The following is a 21385-nucleotide window of genomic DNA, read 5'->3' on the forward strand; positions in this document are numbered from 1 at the left end:
ATGATGAGATGACACCCCCGTGTCCCACCACCCCAACCCCCAGGCCACCGTCAGATACCGATTCGTGGAGAATGCAACGGTAGCTGGGAGGCACACAGCACTTCTTTAAGAAAAAAGCCGAAATAAACATGCTAATTAATTAGGTGCCACCGACACGTAATTGTCGGCCCAGATCAGAGACGACGCAATCGGAAATCGGCACTGATCTGGGCTGACAATTACGTGCCGGGTGGCACCTAATTAATTAGCATGTTTTTTTTGGCTTTTTTCAAGATGTGCTGTGTGCCTCCTGGCTACCGCTGGACCCTTGCATGCTTCGCAGCAATGTGTCGCTTGGCGGCCTGGAGGGTGGGGGCCACTGCACCACCCCAACTCCGGTTCAGCCTAACACACCATCATCCATGTGCTTGGCGCTGTCTTCCGGATTCTCGTAAGTGATACTGCACTGTACATGCATTATTTCTACTTTATACAGGCTGTGTATTTTTACGTGTTATTTGGTATGACTTGGCAGCTTCATAGCTTAAAGGTTACTGGAGAGCGCTTGCGCCATGTTTTTCCCACCTGCGCTTGCGTGAGATTTTCTGCCGACAGGGCTTGCGTGAGATTTTCACTACGGAGAAGAGTTCAGTAATGATTGTGGAAAAATATTTCTACTTTATATAGGCTGTGTATTTATCATATCATTCCTGCTTTTACTATATGTTACTGTTACTTTAGGTTTTATGTGCTACTTGGCATGATTTGGTAGGTTATTTTTGGGTCTGTGAGCGCTCACAAATTTTTCCCATATAAATGAATGCTAATTGCTTCTTCACTTTACGACATTTCAGCTTACGAACCGTTTCATAGGTACACTGTACCTTCAGATGGTGGGGGAAACCTGTACCATGAACAGTAACTCATATTTGTGAATGTCTTTTTGAAGATAATTTCCTGCTGTTACATGATGTCCCTTGCCGCTTTAGTTTCAGGTCCAAGGTGTCCTCTTCTATGCTTCTCTTGCTGCAAAAGTGCTGTGTTTCAGTGCACTCGTCAGTGAAGGTAAGAATCTGACCTACACCTAGGGGACAGGAGTCTACCACACGGCTCTTCAAACCTTCCTCAATCCAAATGTATTGTAGCTAAGCTGATCTTTAGCCTCACCCTGATCATTATCCCTATGTTCATTTATTTCTTAATGTGCCATGTCAAATGACGTAGGCAAAGATGATTGTTCTTGGCAAATTTTCTTCAGAAGTGGTTTGCCAGTGCCTTTCTCTGGGCAATGTCTTTTTAAGATGGGTGCCACCCCCCCCCCACCTATTATCAATACTCTTTGGAGATTGTCTGCCTGGTGTCAGTGGTCCCATAACCAGGACTTATGATATAAAACCATCCACCACCTGTTCCCACGGCTTCACGTGACCCTGATCCAGGGGGGTGGGGGGGTGGGCGGGGGTGGTGCTAAGCAGGTGCTACACCTTGCCCAAGGGTGACCTGCAGGCTAGCAGAGGGAAGGAGTGCCTTACACCTCCTTTGGTATTGATGTATCTCCAGCCTGCCACCCAAAATCCCTATGTACCCTTGATAATAAAAGGGGCCAAGAATCAGTCAAAGACTTGATAATTTGGGATTCTCTGCTGAATGTGGTTATAATATTCCAAACATTTGAGAAAAAGAACTCCTAATTTCTGCCTTAAATGAGTGATTCGTTATCCTGAGACCAGACCTCTAGGGTCAGATTACTTCCACTTGGTGAATGTACTCATAATGTCTATCCCGTAAAGCTTCTTCAGAATTTTGTTCTGCTGCTGTCAGGATTTGTTCTTCTCTGCTCCAAGGGCAGCAAGGAATGCTCCCTTCTTTGAGAAATTTGCTCTGTAGATAGAGAAATGTTTATAATTTGGAGTCCAGGATGCTTTCTTTAGAATGAACCTTCAGCTGTCCTAATACTTGTCTCCAGTCTGAACTCTTATCTCCGCTCCCCCTCCCCCAGCCCAGCTCTCCCATACATCTTGCTCCTGTGTCCGGCAGCTTGTTCTCCTTCCCCTCCCTCCATCCACCTTACTCTGGCTCCTGCCCCTTTCCTTTCCAGTCCTGGTGAAGGGTCTCAGTCCAGAACGTCAGCTGTTTATTGCTTCTTGGATGGTCCCTGGCCTGCTGAGTTCCTCTGGCATTTTGTGTGTGTTGCCGCAGATTTCAAGCAACTGCAGGGTCTCTTGTGTTCATGAACCTTGTGGGTTTGTCCAACGGCTGAGTTTTCTGCGTGTCTTTGGATCCTACCAACACTGTATTGCTGTGTGCAGGATGGTACCACGTGCACATTAGCAGCCATATTTCCACCTTAAATTGACACTGCATCTCTTTGGGATGGTGTGAACTTGTAATGGATTTTATAGAGATGCAAGCCTGTTTTTTTGTTTCTCATCACCCCCCCCCCCCCACACACAGCTACAGTTCAAACTATATGCACCCCAACACAGATTGCCACCCGGGCCAATTGTGGGAGCACCACAGTACTTCCCTGCCCATTCACAGTTGAAGGAGAGGGAATGGAGGTAACCTGGCAGAAAAAGAAACCTCTGTTGGTGGTCTACATATCAAACGATTTGCCGAAAAATCAGTACAGGGGCCGGACGACGATGCAACCAGGTTGGAACAAAATGGGAACAGCCAATCTGACTATCCACGACCTCAGAGTGGAAGACATGGGAACCTACGAATGCAACATCCGCCTGAATTCAAATTCCAGAAGCAAATCTTGCTCCACGGTAACCCTGAAGGTAGATCCAGGTAAGAATTCAACCTTGGGCTCATAGGTTCTTGATTAGTAAGGGTGTCATAGATAACAGGAAGAAGGCAGGAGAATAGGGTTGAGAGGGAACATAAGTCAGCCATGGCAGGCTCAGTGGGGCTGAATAGCCTAATTCAACTCCTATGTTGTATGGTCTCACTCCTAAGTTGAACAAATGGGATGCACATGTAATGAATCTTGAAATGGTGTCGCTTCGGACTCAGACTATAACATTGAAACAGCGATCTGTTCGTCTTCCCTCTTGCTGTGGAAAGGGTGACACCTCTCTCCCTTGTTATTGAGAGGTAGAGAGCCCGGGGCATGTCGAAGGGCTGGGTGAACTATGGTTTTTGTTGGATTCTCTGTGGGGGCTTTGCTATTGCTAACTTGATGGGTGGTGGGTGGTGGGTGCTGATGCTTGCTGCTGGAACGGGGGGCAGGGGGGGCGGGTGGAGAGAGGCTTTGGTGTTCTAATGTTTCTCTATCATTCATTCTTTGGGGCTTTCTGTTTTGTGGGCGTCAGCAAAGAGTAAGAATTTCAGGTTGTATGCTGTATGCATTCTCTGATATTAAATGCAGTGAATTGTGTACACAGAGGCCTCATCTCCACTCTAGTGGCTTGACTGAATGTTGACAGTGCAAGGTTTACGCGGAACCTCCTTCAATGTCTCCCACACAGTCATGAGCTCAACTGGCAGCTGGCTGTTCCCCATGTCTGATCTTCACCATTACAGCCTTTGGGATTGGTTCTGTATGTTTGTGTGTGTCTTTGTAGCTTTCTCGGACTTCCAATGGACTGTTCTTGCCGTCAGCATGCAGTAGAGTCATTTGATCAGCCAGACCATAGGAGGTCTTGTGTCTGTGTATTACATGTCAGGCAGAGTGTGTCACAACCAGGGGTTGTTTTTCATTTCTTTTGCCAGTACCTGGACTGTCTTTTCTCAATGTCACCTCGTGGGTGTGCATTATCCTTGGATTGTTTACCTTTTATGTCTAATTGTTTGTCTTTGGACGAGCTCTGGGTTTTCACTTTGTTTTACAGGTGTCTCATTTGGGATCATGGGAGTTGTTAATCTCTTTGTTTTTATTACTTTTGTTCAACTTGGAATAATTTAATTAGTACGGTGTTGTCAATGTCTTTCAATGTAGTTGCTGTCTTTGGGGATTATTGCTTTGTCTGGACATCTATGTTGTCTGATTGCTCCAGAATTCCTACGTGCTCCAGGGGGTATTTCAGGGAGGCTTGCCAATGCCTCTTTGTTGGGTCGTTGTGGTTCCTTGTCGGGTGAAACTCAGACCAAGTTCTTCCGTGAAGCAGGAGTGCTTTCAGCTCGTCAAGATTCCATGTAGTTTGCCTGAGCTCTTTTTAGTTTTTCTACTTAATTTCTGTGATAAGTCTTTAGTTTGTTTGACTTGCTGAAGTCTCTGTGATTCCTGCACTTGAGTTCACAATAGTTCTCATCCCTTCTCTGTTCATCGCCTTCCTCTGGTTCCCCTCCTCCAGCCCTTCCTTCCATGGTCCACTGACCTCTCCAGTTGGATTCCTTCTTCTTAAACCCTTTATCCCTTTCATCTAATCTCCCAGCTTCAAAACCCTCCCCCAACCACCCACCTTTCCTCTCACCTGACAGCTTCTACTCCTCTGCCCCTTCCTACCCACCTTGTATTGGTCTCTACCCCTTCCTTTCCATTGCCGATGAAGGATCTCGGCCCCAAATGTCGACAGTTTATTCCCCTCCATAGATGCTCTCTGACCTGCATTTTGATGTGTTGCTCAAGATTTCCAGCACTAAAATGGACACTTGGGCAAGAATCAGAAAACACATTGGAAAGGGCCCAATTCAGGTTTACGCTTACCACTCCACCCCCTCTCCATCTGGCAGTATGGAGCGAATATTCAAGATATGGGGGGGGGTTAAAGATGTACATCTATATGATGAGAGGCGTTGATCGTGTGGATAGTCAGATAACTTTGTGGGCCGAAGGGCCTGTATTGTGCTGTAGGTTTTCTGTCTTTCTATGTTCTATCTGCTGGTATTTCTGTCCCAAAATCTTGTCTATATCCTGCGATTCTGCCCCCTGCCACACGGTGGTGCTGGCTGTTGGACGGTCCCTCGGTGACCAGTTCTCCTCAAGTTCACTCGGGGACTCCCTCAGGGTCACGATGCACAGACACTGGGGATTGCTACTTGTCCTGTGAGCGGGCTGCATTGTTGTAATTCAATGAAATCTTTCTTCAGAGTTTGCTAGTTCAGCAACCGGGGAACCCTAAATGTTCCTACTCACTGCGCAATGACTACAGTATGTACCACTTACAAACTGCATTGCAGTAGCTCACTCAGTCTATGGCCGCAGAACCACTGGTTGGTCCGTAGGCCAAGAAAACTTGCTTTCTATCTCCCATACTTCCTCTCTCCTTCTTTCTCACTCTTTGTTCTCTGTCTCACCCTCTCTATCAATCCCTCCCTCTTTCCCACAATCTCTCCCTTTCTTTCTCTGAATCTATCTCTCTTTCCTTTGTCACTTCTTTGCCCTATCTTTTTAAACCTGCACTCTCTTTCATTTTCTGCTCCCTCTAAATCTTTCTTTCTCTCTATCTGTCTATCTCTAAATCATTTCCTGCCTCATCTTTTCTCTTCCTAAATCTCCCTCCCTTTCTCGTTTTCTCTTTTTCATTTTCTGTCCCCTTTTCTAAATATTTTCTCTTCCTCCCTTCCTCTCTACCTTTCACCTTTTTTTCTCCCTTCCTCCTTCTCTTTCTAAATCTCTCTCTTCCTCTCTTGTTTGCCATCTCTGTGTCCCGTGTAGTGCACGGGAATTGGAAATTAGCGCTTACCTCTAACTGCCCCTCAAGAATGTGAGGGGTAAGGGGTGGGGTAGCGGTGGGAAGGGATGAGCTGTGTCTATGAGGTGCTGCCGTCCTTCTGGTGAAGGTTCGGTCAGGGAGAGAGTCCTGGTATCTGGACTCGGTGATGATGAAGCAACAGCGGGATACTTCACCAGAGGGCGCAGGGGTGAGAGAGGGCGAGAGAGAGAGAGAAACCTTGTGGTCAGCAGCTACTATCTGAGCTGTGCCCTCTTCTTGATGCTGTCGTCAGTCAGGAGCACAGAGGTCTGAAGACCCACATCTCAAGTTTCAACTTCTGCCATCAGATTCCTGAAACCACTTGCAAATCCGTAATTCTGCTACAGATTCTATTTCCCTCAATTTGCGCTATTGTCATTAAGTTTATTTTTGTTTCACCCTGTACTATATTTTATGAATAATTCATGTTTGTCACAACCAGGGACCGTTTTTTGGTCAGTTATTTTTTTGTGTCAGTTGCTATGTGGTTTGTATTTGCTCAGTATCAACCCATGGGTCTGCATTGTCCTTGGAATGTTTACCTTTTATGTCTAATCGTTTGTCTTTAGACGAGCTCTGGGTTTTCATTTTGTCTCATTTGTGATCATGGGGATCTTTGTATTTATCACTTTTATTCAATTTGTGGTAATTGAATTAGCACTTTATTGTCAGTGTCTGGAATTCCTTCATGTGTATTTCGGTGGGGGGGGCACGCCACCCCCTTCTTTTTGGGTCATTGTGATTCCTTGTCATGTGAATCTCAGATTGAGTTCTTCTGTGTATCGTCAGTGATTTCTGTTCATCAGGATTCTGTATAGTTTGAGCTCCTGTTAGTTTTTCTGGTTAATTTATGTAGTAAGTCTTTAGTCTGGTTTGAATTGCCGAAGTCTCTGTGACTCCTGCAGTTCAGCTCGCCACCGCTCCTCACAGTATGGTTCAGCTGCCCGTGTTGCCATGTTATAAGTATTACTGTTTTGAAAAGCAGTTTCTGAAGCCAACTAAGAGATTAATTTGGACCTGGGGGAATAGTATCATGGTATCTTTGGGGCAGTCTCTTAGAAGACTACATTCTGAACCCAACCAGAAAGCTGGCTAATACTAGACCTGGATAGATTACTGATTTTAAACTGTACTGTTAGTGTAAATGTGTGGTTGATGGTCAACATGCACTCGGTGGGCTGAAGGGCCTGTTTGTTTACCTGCGATAGACAGCCCACCTTTCTTGCCCACTGTGGTGGTTTGGCATTGCCTTCCGGGCAGTGTCTTTACAAGACAGGTGACCCCAGCCATTGTCAATACTGCCTGGTGTCAGTAGTTGCGTAACCAGGGCTTGTGATATGCACCGGCCACTCATATGACCATCCACCACCTGCTCCCATGGTTTCATGTGATCCTGATCTGTTGGGGGGAGGTTGCTAAGCAGGTGCTACACCTTGCTCAAGGTTGACCTGCAGGCAAATGGAGGCTACACCTTCTTTGGTAGAGATGTATCTCCACCCCCACATTCACCCAATTATACCCTGGATGGCATCTGCTAGTCTCGTGAGACCATGAATCTGCGCCTGGAAAGCCTTGCTTCAGTCTCTCCAGGGCGCGGGCCTGGGCAAGGTTGTATGGAAGACTGGCAGTTGCCCATGCAGCAAGTCTCCCCTCTCCATGACACCGATGTTGTCCAAGGGAAGGGCAAGGGCCAATACAGCTTGGCACCAGTGTCGTCGCAGGAGTTGCCAGAACGAGGTTGAAGGCAACGTTGGACTGCCTTAGGGATTCCCAGCTCCAGATTTGTCCTCAGGGTTTACTCCCGAAGCCTTTCCCATGAGTGGGTATGGCCACAAGGCAGTGGTGGTTTGAAATCAGAGTTTTCCCTCTCTGATGGACTGTCTTCCCAGGCTGACGAGCTCCATCTACCCGAAGCACTGGTTTTAAGGCACCAGGACCTGCCTTCGCCCCTTCTCCTGTCAGTAGAAACAGTTCCGCCGGGCTTAGAGGCTAAGCCACACAAGAAGGCCAGGAGCTGGACTTGGTTGTCAGAGGCTATTTGAGGCACATGCCGTGAGGAGCACTTTTAGGTAGTGGGAGCTTGTCCCCACTACCACTCCTCGGCTTGACAACCTTGGAACCCAATTATACCCATGTCAGCAATTAACCTTCTAAATCTTTGGAATGTGGGAGGAAACCGGATCACCAGGGAGAACATACAGACAGCAGCAGGAATTGAAATCAGCACACTGGCACTGTAATAACATTACGCTAACCACTGCCCGACCCACGTTCTGATAATGAAGGGCACACCAAGGTAGGCGTGCTTGTGATACCTTGGAAGTCAGGGCGAAAGAAAAATGGCACAAAGACTAGAGTTTTTTAAATTTAGCAGCAGTTTCGCAAGTGTGAAAGTAGAGCAGTAAGAAATAAACTAACAAATTGGGTTAAGGGATCATGACTCAGTGGCAAACATTTAAGGGGATCTTAAATTTCAAAACTGAAAGAATAAACATATTCCAAGTAGAGAGAGCATTTCAGAGGAGGATTCACCATCTGTTGTAACTAAGAAAAATTAAAGACAGTGTCTCAGACTTGGAGATAAAAGGGGTATGTCATTGTCCAAAGTAATGTAACACAGCATCAGACTGACTTGAAAATTAATGGTTCAATGGTTCAATTTAATATCAGAGAATATAGACAGTAGACAACCTGAAATTCTTACTCTCCAGACATCCATGAAACATCCACGAGAGGGAAAAAAAGCACTGAAGTCCCCTTCCCCCTCCCAAGCACAATCAGGCCACATTTTATGAGTAATTAATGCAGAAAAACAGGTATTGCGACTGTACTTAGCAAATCTATAGGACAGTAACTGCATACAGGATCAACGAACAACAAACTCTGCAAACGCAAATAAAAATAAATATCAGTAAGTAACGAGAGAAAATAAAACAAGATTAAACAGTGCTTAATGTGAGACCATCTGTTGTGGGAACACCAGAAATAGAATGAGTGTCATTATCCCCTTTTGTTCAAGAGCCTAATGGTTGAGGGGTAGTAACTGTTCTTGAACCCGGTGGTGCAAGTGCTGAGGCTCTTGTATCTTCTGCCTGGTGGCAGCAGCAAGAAAAGAGCTTGGCCTGGGTGGCAAGAATCTTTGATGATGGATGCTGTTTTTCTACAGCAATGTTTCACGTAGATGTGCTCAGTGGTTGGGTGGACTTTACCCGTGATGTACTGGAGGATTTTCTGCTCAAAAAACATTGGTATTTCCATACCAGGGCTTATTTCAGCCACTCAGTACACGTCAACCACACATCTATAGAAGTTTATCAAGGTTTCTGATGACATGCCACATACTCCTGAGGAAATGATGGGTCCAGGACAGGTCCTCTGAGATAGTGACACCCAGCAATTTAAAGTTACTGACCCTCTCCACCTCTGACCTTCTGATGATTACTGGCTCATGGACCTCTGGTTTCCCTCTCCTGAAGTTTACAAGTAGTTCCTGCAGTTCCTTTGGCTTGTTAACATTGAGTGAGAGGTTGTTGTTATTAATCCGCTCAGCCAAATTATGAATCTCCCTCCTGTATGCTGATTCATCACCCCACCCCCTTTGATACGGCCCACAACAGTGGTGTCATCAGCAAATTTGAATATGGCATGGAGCTGCACTTAGCCACACAACCATAGGTGTAAGCCCAGGGGCTAAGCACACATCCCTGTGGTGCTCCTGTGCTGATGGAGATTGCAGATGAGATGTTTTTGTCAATCCGAACTGACTGGTTTCTGCAAGTGCAGAAATCTGGGATCCAGTTGCACAAGGGTGTATTGCAGACCAGGTCTTGTAGTTTATTGATTAGTTTAGAGGAGAAGATGGTGTTAAATATTGAGCTGTAATTGACAAAGAGCATCCTGATGTGCGTATCTTTGCTGTCCAGGTGTTCCAGGATTAGACCATAAGATATAGGAGCAGAAGTAGGCCATTTGGCCCATCGCATCTGCTCCGCCATTCAATCATGGGCTGATCCAATTCTTCCAGTCATCCCCACTCCCCTGCTTTCACCCCATACCCTTTGATGCCCTGGCTAATCAAGAACCTATCTATCTCTGCCTTAAATGCACCCAATGACTTGGCCTCCACAGCCGCTCGTGGCAACAAATTCCACAGGTTTATCACCCTCTGACTAAAGTAATTTCTCTGCATCTTAGTTCTAAAAGGATGTCCTTCAATCCTGAAACTGTCCCTCTTGTCCTAGAATCCCCTACCATGGGAAATAACTTTGCCATATCTAATCTGCTCAGGCCTTTAACAGTTGGAATGTTTCTATGAGATCCCCCCTCATTCTCCTAAACTCCAGGGAATACAGCCCAAGAGCTGCCAAACATTCCTCATACAGTAACCCTTTCATTCCTGGAAACAGTCTCATGAATTTTCTCTGAACCCTCTCCAATGTCAGTATATCCTTTCTAAAATAAGGAGCCCAAAACTGCACTTATAGAGCCTCAGCATCACATCCCTGCTCATATATTCTATACCTCTAGAAATGAGTGCTAACATTGCATTCACCTTCTTCACAACAGACTCAACCTGGAGGTTAACCTTTAGGGTATCTTGCACAAGGACTTCCAAGTCCCTTTGCATCTCTGTATTTTGAATTCTCTCCCCATCTAAACAATAGTCTGCCCATTTATTTCTTCCACCAAAGTGCATGGCCATACACTTTACAACATTGTATTTCATTTGCCACTTCTTTGCCCATTTCCCTGAACTATCTAAGTCTTTCTGCAGGCTCTCTGTTTCCTCAACACTACCCGCTCCTCCACCTATCTTTGTATCATCGGCAATTTAGCCACAAATCCATTAGTACCATAGTCCAAATCATTGACATACATCGTAAAAAGCAACGGTCCCAACACCGACCCCTGTGGAATCCACTGGTAACCGGCAACCAGCCAGAGTAGGATCCCTTTCTTCCCACTCTCTGTTTTCTGCTGACCAGCCAATGCTCCACCCACGCTAGTAACTTCCCTGTAATTCCATGGGCTCTTATCTTGCTAAGCAGCCTCATGTGCGGCACCTTGTCAGAGGCCTTCTGAAAATCCAAGTACGCCACATCTACTGCATCTCCTATGTCTACCCTGCTTGTAATTTCCTCAAAAAATTGCAGTAAGTTTATCAAGCAGGATTTTCTTTTCAGGAAGCCATGCTGACTTTGGTCCATCTTGTCATGTGCCTCCAGTTACTCCGTAATCTCATACCTAACAATCAATTCCAACAACTTCCCAACTACTGATGTCAGGCTAACAGGTCTATAGTTTCCTTTCTGCTGCCTCCTACCCTTCTTAAATAGTGGAGTAACATTTGCAATTTTCCAGTCATCCAGTACAATGCCAGAATCTGTCGATTCTTGAAGGATCATCATTAATGCCTCCACAGTCTCTCTAGCTAGTTTCTTGAGAACCCGAGGGTGAATTCATTCAGGTCCAGATTTATCCACCCTCAGACCATTAAGCTTCCTGAGCACCTCAGACATCCCACCCTGCAAAAACTCATTTCAGGGAGGTAGCACCATCAATTTGCGGGAGACTCCCGGAACTTCCGGGAGAGGTGGGATGTCTGCAATAGAGTAGCTCCTTAGCAGCTAGCCAGCTAGTTTAAATAACGTTATCTATGCTAATGAACGAATGACACCTGTTAAACTCACCTCAACACGTCTTTTACAGTCTTAACCCACCATGAGCAATAGAAAAGTCACTGTTGCAAACAATGCAGTGAGCAACATTGTCATTATTTTTGACCCCTATTAGGCAGGGGTACACTTTAGTGTAGTCTGGGGTGACGTACGTTTTATATTTTCTTTTTTTTTTTGGAACACTCTGCCATGGCGTGCTCTCGCTCTCTCGTGGTCGCTCTCGCGCTCTCACTTGCTTTCTCTCTCGCGCTCTTGCTTGCTTTCTCTCGCATGGTCTCTCTCTCGTGGTTGCTCTCGCGCTCTCACTTGCTTTCTCTCGCTTGCTCTCTCTTTCGTGGTTGCTCTTGTGCTCTCTCTTGCTTTCTCTCACTCGCTCGCTCTCAAAAAAATTGATTTCCGTGATATTGTATATAACTTGCAGGCATCAGGGAGCCACTCTTCATATGCAGGAGACTCCCGGAACTTCCGGGAGAGGTGGGCTGTCTGGCACCTTCTCAATCGTAATTGAGTGAAGAGACAATGAAGGCGACATGTGCTTTGGTCGGCAAATTGGTGGGGATCCAAGTCTTCACTGAGACGGAAGCTGATATGCTTCAACAGCAGCCTCAAGACACTTCACTGTGGATGTAAGTGCCATTGGATAATTGCCATTGAGGCAAGGTTAAGATGGCGGCTGAGTACAATGCTCCAATGGTCAACGTCTTCTGATAGACCACAAAACAATTTATTTCACCTTCATGTCTCTTATGCCTGTTTTTCATCTTGAATGTGGTTCTGGAACTGTTGGAGCTTGTGATTTGCAGTCTGACGATTGTTTGGGACATCCAGCACTCTGCAGTCTCCAAGAGGATTCCGGGACGCAGAGGCAGCAAATGCAAGCCTCGTGGCGAGGAGGCTGTGAGCCGATATTTGACTCCATTTTGCTGATTAAAGCTTCCATGGTTCGCTGATTAAAATGATGAGGGAGATTGAAATATCAAGACTTAATTTCGCTGAGTAAAGCTTCCATTGTTCGCTGATTAAAGCGGCAAGGGAGATTGAAACATTGAGGCAAATGCAGGTGGTGAGCGCTGTCTGCCTGCTTTTTGATCGCTAATGGGATTGTTCTGATACTGCAGAGAGGAAACTGTGTGGCCTGCTACTGTGCCCAAAGTTTTCTGCGTTTTGGATATGGATTATGGACTTGTACTATGGCCAATGGACTTCTTTTTCTCAGTCTTATAGTTATTTAAATTTTCTGTTTTTCACCCGATCTTTCTCATCTTATTTTCCTGCGGAAAGGGGAATTTGGTGGTTGATGTTTATGTTTCTTTTTTTTTGTGCGGAGGAGGAGGGATTTGGGGGTTGATGATCTTTCTTGGTTTGGTGGCTATCTGGAGAAGAAGAATTTCAGAGTTGTTTCCTTTGATAGTAAATGAACCTTTGAACCTTTAGCACAGATCATCAGTACTCCATCCCGACTGAATGCTTTCCTTGGATTCACTCTCCGTCATTTTCAGAATCTGAGACCAAAGGATCATCAGGGGACATGGGGATGAGCAATGGTTCCTCCCTGTTCTAGTGGCCAAAGTGAGCATAGAAGGCATTAAGCTCATCTGTAAGTGAAGCTCTGCTCTTCCCTATGTCACCAGATTTAACTTTGTAGGAGTTTTTGGCATTCAAACCCTGCCACTCTTGCCGTGCATCCCTCTTTAATTCCAGTCTACTCCGGAATCTCCACTTTGCCCGTGAGGTGGCTTTCCGGAGATCATACCTGCACCTCTTGTAGGATTTTTGATTTCCTTAGAACTCCTCCCACACTAAGGAGGAAAGTTTATGAGTATGAGATTAAACAAAACAGAAATGTAAGAATGGATAACTAGGTTGAGTCATAGAATCCTACAGCATGCAAGTAGGCCTTCAGCCCAATTCATGCATGCCAACTATGTTGGCCAGTGAGCTAGTCCCATCTGCCCACATTTGGCCCCTAGCCTGCTGAAACTCCTATTTGTGTACTTAACCAGATGGCTTTTAAATGTCGTTAATGTGCCATGACTTCTGGTGGCTCTTTCCGAATATGCACCACCCTCTGCGTGAAGAAGCAGCCCCTGATGTCCCTTCTAAATCTCCTGCTTCTGATCTTAAACCTGCTCCCTTTTAACAAAGTGACCTTTGGTCATTTTAAAAATGTGCCCCAGGAATCAGCAATAGGAAGCAAAATGGAGGCAGCTGGGGAAATTTGCAATCACCAAGAAAGTGGTGCTGAGCAAACTGTTAGAGCTACGTGCTGACTAGTCCAAGGATCCTGGTGAACTTCATCCTAGGGGGCTTGAAAGAAGTGGCTTAACACAATAGCTGAGGTACTAGTTCTGATTTTCCAGCATTCCCTAACTAATGAGAAGACTCCATTAAGATTTGAAAAATCAGAATCAGGTTTATTATCACCGACATGTGTGACATGTGTGTGAAATTTGTTAACTTAGCTGCAGCAGCAGTTCAATGCAATACATAATATAAAAAGATTTAAAAATTATACAGTAAATACGTGTGTGTGTGTATATATATATATATATAATATCAAAGGCATCCGTTAGTCTTGTGAGACCATGGATCTGCACCTGGAAAGTCTTCACTCTCCAGGGCGCAGGCCTGGGCAAGGTTGTATGGAAGACCAGCAGTTGCCCATGCTGCAAGTCTCCCCTCTCCACACCAATGTTGCCCAAGGGAAGGGCATTAGGACCCATACAGCTTGGCACCAGTGTCGTCACAGAGCACCGTGTGATTAAGTGCCTTGCTCAAGGACACAACACGTTGCCTCGGCTGGGGCTCGAACTCACAACCTTCAGGTCGCTAGTCCAATGCCTCAACCACTTGGCCACGTGCTTATATATTGAATAGATTAAAAATAGTGCAAAAGTGGAAATAATATATGTTTTTAAAAAGTGAAGTAATGCTCATAGGTTCAATATCTATTTAGGAATTAGATGGCAGAGGGGAAGAAACTGTTCCTGAATCGCTGACTGTATGCTTTCAGGCTTCTGTACCTCCTTCCTGATGGTAACAACAAGAAGCAAATAGCAAAAGTAACCATTACTCAAAGAGAAGGGAAACCAAATTCTAATTAGTTTAACATCACGGAAAATATTAGAAACTCTTATTAAACTGTCATAGCACGGTACTTTGAAAAATTGAAGGTAACCACACGGAGTAAACATGGTTCCTTGAAACGGGATTCACATTAGAACACTTGACTGTTCTCTGAATAAATAAATAATACGCTGTGGATCAAGGGGGAACTGCCAGATGAGGGTGGATGTACTATTCTTAGATTTCCAGAAGGCATTTAGTTAGGGGCTGTCTCAAAGATTACTGCAGAAAATAAAAGCTTGTGTAGGAGGGAGCATATTAGAATGGTTAAAAGATGATCTTTATCTTTGCTTTTTCTGAATGTTTCCACAAATATTAATAAGAAAATTTGTTGAAGGTAAGTGTAGGTCCTGAATAAAATTGTTATTTTCCTTGTAGTTTTAACTTTGCTATGTATGTGCTTGAAATTTTGTAGAATCAGCATCAGGTTTAATATCACCAGCGTATGTCATGAAATTTGTTTTTGTGACGGTGGTACAATGCAGTACCTGATAATGAAAACCGAATTACAGTAATTATATATGTATATAGTGTGAGCGCGCGCGCGCACACACACACACACACACACACACAGAGTTAATAAGTGGTGAGATAGTGTTTATGTATTAGATGTCCATTCAGAAATCAGATGGCAGAGGGGAAGAAGCTGTTCCTCAAACATTGAGACTGTGCCTTCAGTCTCCTGAACCTCCTCCCTGATGGTAGTAATGAGAACAAGGCATGTCCTGGGTGATGGGGGGGTCCTTAATGATGGACGCCGCCTTTTTGAGGTGTCACTCCTTGAAGATGTCCTGGATGCTGGGGAGGCTAGTGCCCATGATGGAGCTGACTGAGTTTACAACTCTCTGTAGCTTATTTCGATCCTGTGCATTAGCAGCCCCCTCTCCCCACACGCAAGCACACACAACAGTGATGCAACCAGTTAGAATGCTCTCCATAGTACATCAGTAGATATTTGCGAGTGTCTTTGGTACCAAACCAAATCTCCTCGAACTCTTAAAGAAGCATAGCTACTGTCCTGACGCTTTTAGTAACTGCATCAACATGTTGGGCCTGGGATAGATCCTCAGAGATGTTGACACCCAGAAACTTGGAATTGTTCACTCTTTCCACTTCTACCTATGCATGTAGTTGTTCAGTGAATTTGCCATTACTTATGGTACAGTTGCTTCTGTATTTTTTTCTAGAAACCCTGTAGTTTTCAGTAGCATGTGTCTTGCCTCTTGAACCTGGCTATGTTATAGGTTAATTGTTAACACTGGAATTTTTGGTTATCTTTAGTCTGAGTATGAAATGACTGTGACTACATTTTCCTTTCCTTTTGTTCTGTCAGCTGCTGCGTCCAGCCCATACCCCTCTGAGCCCCGCTCCTGCACCTACCTATCTAAGTGTTTGTTAACTGATACTGGTGTACCTGCCTCAGCCATTCATTCCATGTACTGCCCACCCCCAGTGAAAAGTTACCCCTCGAGTCCCTTTTGAATCTTTTCCCCTCTCAAGCTAAATCTGTGTCCACTTACCCAGGAGAAAAGACTTTTACCACCCTCCTTATCTAATTTTAAACACTTCTATAAGTTTTCTCCTTATTCTCCCACGTTCCAAAGAATAAAGACCTAGCCTTCCAACCTCTCCCTATATCGATTTCTTTTCAAAGTATTTTATGGACTTTCTTCTCAAAGCATAATTCTGTCTCTTGTATTTTGAGCAAGAGGAAAATATTACTGAAAGATTAGGATGTTTCAATAAAGAATAACAGGTCACATTGAAGGCAGTATTGGACATACCTAAAGTGCAGTGGTAAACCAGGTGAAACTCCTTGCAGGGTGAATATACGGTACTGTACAAAAGTCTTAGGCCCATATATATTGCTAGGGTGCCCAAGACTTTTGCACAGTACTGTATTTGTCGACATGGAGTGGAGGGTGAGATTCTAAATCTGGCGGGAGCAAAGGGTGTTGGGAATGCGAGGGTGGAATGCCGCGGGAGGGCTTTGGGACAGAGGAGTGCCAGGGGGCGGCACGTGTACAGACAGGCCCAACCTTGAGACACCAGGCAAGGTCATTTGAATCCAAACAGTTGGTTTATTGATTGTTACAGAGTGTCTCTCTGGTGCTTTCCGCTCCTTCGCCTCTTCCCAACCGTGATTCCCCTCTCCCTGCCGGGGGTGGTAATGGGGCCAAGATCCCACTGCCTATTAAATGTTCTTAATGGTGTGCACCTCAAATAGACTCCAGCAATCAAGTCCAGTTCCTGGCCTTCACGTGTGACCTGGCTACTAAGCCCAGCGGACCAGTTTCTGACAGGAGAAGGGGCAAAGGCAGGTTACCGACACCTTAAAACCTGTCGCTTTGAGCAGATGGGGCTCATCAGCCATGGTTGGCAGCTGTTCTAGGAGAAGAAAAACTCTGATCTCAAATCTCCGCTGCCCTGCCCATGGGGAAGGCTTTGGGAGTAAAACCCCAAGGGGAAAAGTCTGGAGCTGGGGTCCCTAATACAGTTCAACATTGAGTTCAATGCTGACTGGCAACTCCCGCAACGCCGCTGGTACCAAACTCTGCCGTTCCTTTGGGTTCATCAAATGTGTGAAGAAGGTGAGTTTGCTACGTGGGCAACAGCTTGCTCTCCATATCATACTGCCTAGGCTTGCATATCTAAACAGCTAGGACACAATATCCATGGCCAACTCTGACTGACCAAGGCCTCAAGAGTAGGTGGGAGAAGCTGAAGGGTATATGAGAGACAGTGAGTTTGTTACAGAGGAGTAAGTCGGGAAATGGCATTGTTTTGAGAGCTGGTATAGACCCTAGCTGTAATAATGTGCCTAAGACTTTTGCACAGTACTCTATGTTCACCAGCGTGCAGTAAACAAGTTGCATGATTTCATATCTAAGGACAGATTCATTAGAAGCCTTCAAAAGTCCATTGAATGGATATTTAGAGAGAGTAACAAAACAGTGAGATGGGGGCAAATGGAAGATTATTTGAAGGAGTCAGTGTATCTGCTGGCCTTCCTCAACCTCCGTACGATTAGTGGGGTAAAAGTGTACCTCCATGATGAACATGTTTACTCGCAATCTCTGTGTTGGAGGGTGAGTACAGCATGAACTTTCATCCCTCAAAATTGCAATGGAAATTGATAGGATTGTTGCAAAGGTGGAGGGTGTTTCTTCGGGGGATTGAGTTCAAGAGCTATGAGATAATATTGCAGACCTATAAAGCCCTGGTTAGACAACATCTTGGAGTATCGTGTGCAGTTATGGTTGCCTCATTATAGGAGGGATGTGGAGGCTTTAGAGAGGATGCAGAAGTGATTTACCTTGATGTTGCCTGCAGTACAGAGCAAGTCTTATGAGGATAGATTGAATGAGCTTGGACTGAAGATGCATGGATAGAATGGACACCCGCATGACACAAGTGGCTAATACGAGATGGCATAATTTCAAGGTGATCAGCGGGAGGTACTGTATGTCAGAGGTGTTTTGTTTTAACACTGTGTGTGTGTAGATTGCTCTGCCAGGAATAGTGATACAGGCAGATACATTAGGCGCATATAAAAGACCCATAGGCGCATGAATGTTTGGAAAATTGGAGGATTATGTGGGAGGATTATTTGCCGGCCGGTGGCAAAGTGCCATCTGCACTGGACTTTGAGGCGAGTGGTCCTGTGTTCGAATCTGGCCAGCTCCTTACACGCTTTCCAACCATGTTGGGTTGAGTGTCAAGCTAGCAACTTGGTCTGGTAAAAAGAAGCAGACAAAAAATGCTCCAGAACCAGCAAGGTCCCACCCAATGAGCCACAAAGCGTGGAAAGGAGCAACAACAACAAGAGACCTTGGGGCAGATGGATGAAAGGAAAATGGAGGGTTACCTGGGAGGGAAGGAACTAAAGGTAGGTTGAAAGGTGGGCACAACATCGTGGGCATGTTGCTGTATAGTTATGTGTTCCTTTCATCCTTAGGTGAAAGAGATGTCTGGGCAAGCTCCACAGAGGTCACAGTAAGGGCAGGGGAAGATCTAATCCTCCACTTTTCCCACAATCTGAAATGTTTTACATCTAATCTACACCTAACCTGGATGCAAGGCAGAAACTTGATTACTACCATGAGCATTGGCCAGGAGCCACCTGTAAAAGAGATCCCTGGTGTTTTGGCCAGCTATGCAAGTGGAAATGCTACTCTGCTGCTAAAAAACATCTCAACTTCCCAAGCAGGAAACTACGCAAGTTGCTTCAAAGATTCCGCCTCCAAACAAGAATGCTGTGCAGTCTCAAATGTCATCGTTGCAGGTAACTTGGAATAGTCTTTTCTTCAGAATCGGGTTTATGATCACTGGCATTCACTCAGTGGCCACTCTATTAGGTGCCTCTTGTTGCCACCTTATTAAATTTGTGGTCTTCTGCTCCTGGAGCCCATCCACTTCAAGGTTCAACGTGTTGTGCATTCAGAGATGCTCTTCTGCACACCACTGTTGTAACATTTGGCTATTTGAGTTACTGTCACCTTCCTGTCAGCTTGAATCAGTCCGACCATTCTCCTCTGACCTCTCTCATTAACAAGGCGTGTTCACCCCACAGAACTGCCGCTCACTGGTTGTTCTTCTGTGTGTTTTTCATACTATCCTCTGTAAAGTCTAGGAACTGCTATGTGTGAAAATCCCAGGAGGTCAGCAGTTTCTGAGACACTCAAACCCCGCTGTCTGAAACCAACAGTCATTCCACAGCCAAAGTCACTTAGATCACATTTCTTTCCCATTCTGATGATTGGTCTGAACAACTGAACCTCTTGACCATGTTTGTATGCTTTTGTGCATAGAGTTGCTCCCACATGATTGGCCAATTAGACATTTGCATTAACGAGCAAATACCTAATAAAATGGCCACAGAATGAATGTCAGAAAGTATGTTGTTTTGCAGCAGCAGTGTAGTGTAAGACAAAAAAAATACTGTGAGTTCCAATAAAAAAAATTATAAATAAATAGATAAGTAGATAAATAACTAGTGCAGAAAGAGGAATAGTCAGGTGGTGTTAAGGGTTCATCGACCATTCAGAAATCTGATGACAGGGAAGATGTCTCTTCTCAACAGAGATGAGGAGGAATTTCTTTAGCCGGAAGCTGGTGAATCTGGAATTCATTGCCATGGACAGCAGTGGAGATCAAGTCATTGGGTGTATTTAAAGAGGAGGTTGGTAGTTTCTTGATTAATTAGGGTGTCAAAGATTAGGGGGATGAAGGCAGAAGAAGTTTAGAGGGATAATAAATCAGCCATGATCGAGTGTTGGAGCAGACCCAATGGGCTGAATGGCCTAATTCTGTTTCCATGTGTAATAGAAGAAGCTGTTTCTAAAATGTTGCGTGTGAGTCTTCTGGCTCTTATACCTCTTCCCCCCCACCCCACCCCGATGGTAGTATTGGCAATAGTGATCATTCTCCATAAGACACAGGAGCAGAATTAGGCCATCTGGTCCATCGAGTCTGCTCTGGCATTCAGTCAAGGCTGATCCTTTTTCTCCCCCTCCTCCTCAACCCCATTTCCGAGCCTTCTCCCCATAACCTTTGATGCCATGTCCAATCAAGAACCTATCAATCTCCACCTTAAGTAAACCCAACAACCTGGCGTCCACATCTGCATGTGGCAACAAATTCCACAGATTTGCCACCCTTTGGCTAAAGAAATTTCTCCGCATCTTTGTTTTGAAAGGGCGCCCCTCTATCCTGAGGCTGTGCCCTTTTGTGCAGGAGTCAGTAGAGGCTACCCCATTAAATATATTTAAGACACAGTTAGATAGATTTTTGCCTAAATTAAGTTATGTGGAAGAGGAAGGTAGGTGGAGCTGAGTCCATGACCAGATCAGACATGATCTAATTGAATAGTAGAGCAGGCTCAACAGGCCAGCTGGCCAACTCTTGCTCCTATTTTTTTCTGTTCTTACAAGGACTGGTTTGACCGGTACATCAGCACTGGGAAGATGGGTACATGTTTGGGGAGTGGGGGGGAATAGATAGCAGAGTGGGAGGGGTCAAAAGATTCCTGGTGTCTAATGGGGGGGCACTGGGGTGCTCTCCAGGAGATAAAGCCATGCTTCTGCGTCGATTCTCTGTAAATGGGTAGAGTGGAAATGGGGAACTCAGAATTTAAAGTGCCTGAGTTTTCATCCAGTCTTTCTTCTCTCCAACAGAGACCTGGAGCGGCACAGAACCAACTCTGATTCACAGTCACTACATACTAACCTCACTACTGGTGGTTCTGTTCGGCTGTGTGATGACTCTGTCATAATCGGGAGATCTAGAGGAAGCCTGTGTAGTTTCTCTCCAGCCTGTGAAGTTGGAGTCTTGGAACACTTGGTATATTGTGCCATCTGAATTATATCATTGTGTTAAGTGCATATCAAGTGTAAGACTCATTGCATCTAGTGGCATGATCTTGGAGGTGGTGCCCACTCCCCAGCCAAACTTTAGCACTCTTGTTTGGGTGGGTGCTGCGTGTTGTGTCCCCTGTGTAACATCAGTACCCCGAAATAACACTCTCCTCCCACCAAATTTAGTCATGTCCTCATGACTTTTAAATAACTCACCAACCCTTCCTGCAGACACAAAAACCCAATCCAGGTACAAACAGTGACATTGCTCCCCAAACAGTAGACCTCATGCCCTGTTCCCCAGGCACTACACAGGCCAACTTATCTGGGAGTTTCCTAATCTTCCGAGACCTCCGTACCCCCTCACCTAAACCCTTTAGGCTCAGACTCTACTGGGGATACCTCGGGTCTCCTTACCAAATCCTCTCTCAATCTCTCACTCATGCCCCCACTACAACCCTCTCACCTGACTCAGTGGGAGAAGAGCCAGGAGCCTCTTCATCCAACAAGGGGAAGTTAGCGAAAGGCAGCATGTACCACACCTCCATCTCACCATCCGTCGAACATATATGCTTCCCCTTTTCCTCTACCGGTAGCTGCTGGT

The 21385-nt window shown here is 45.3% G+C and overlaps 1 protein-coding gene across 1 annotated transcript; it reads left to right on the forward strand.

The window, feature by feature from the left end:
* Nucleotides 1-391: 391 nt before the first annotated feature.
* Nucleotides 392-20808, forward strand: LOC140198374 (coxsackievirus and adenovirus receptor-like; the record flags this gene model as incomplete). Its single annotated transcript, XM_072259470.1, has 5 exons — nucleotides 392-430; nucleotides 969-1044; nucleotides 2434-2775; nucleotides 18384-18710; nucleotides 20602-20808. Coding segments are annotated over 5 exons (882 nt in total), but the record flags the coding sequence as incomplete, so codon positions are not given.
* Between the last annotated feature and the right edge of the window lie 577 nt (nucleotides 20809-21385).

The sequence above is a fragment of the Mobula birostris genome, chromosome 5 (genome assembly GCF_030028105.1).
Source record: "Mobula birostris isolate sMobBir1 chromosome 5, sMobBir1.hap1, whole genome shotgun sequence".
NCBI lineage: Eukaryota > Metazoa > Chordata > Chondrichthyes > Myliobatiformes > Myliobatidae > Mobula > Mobula birostris.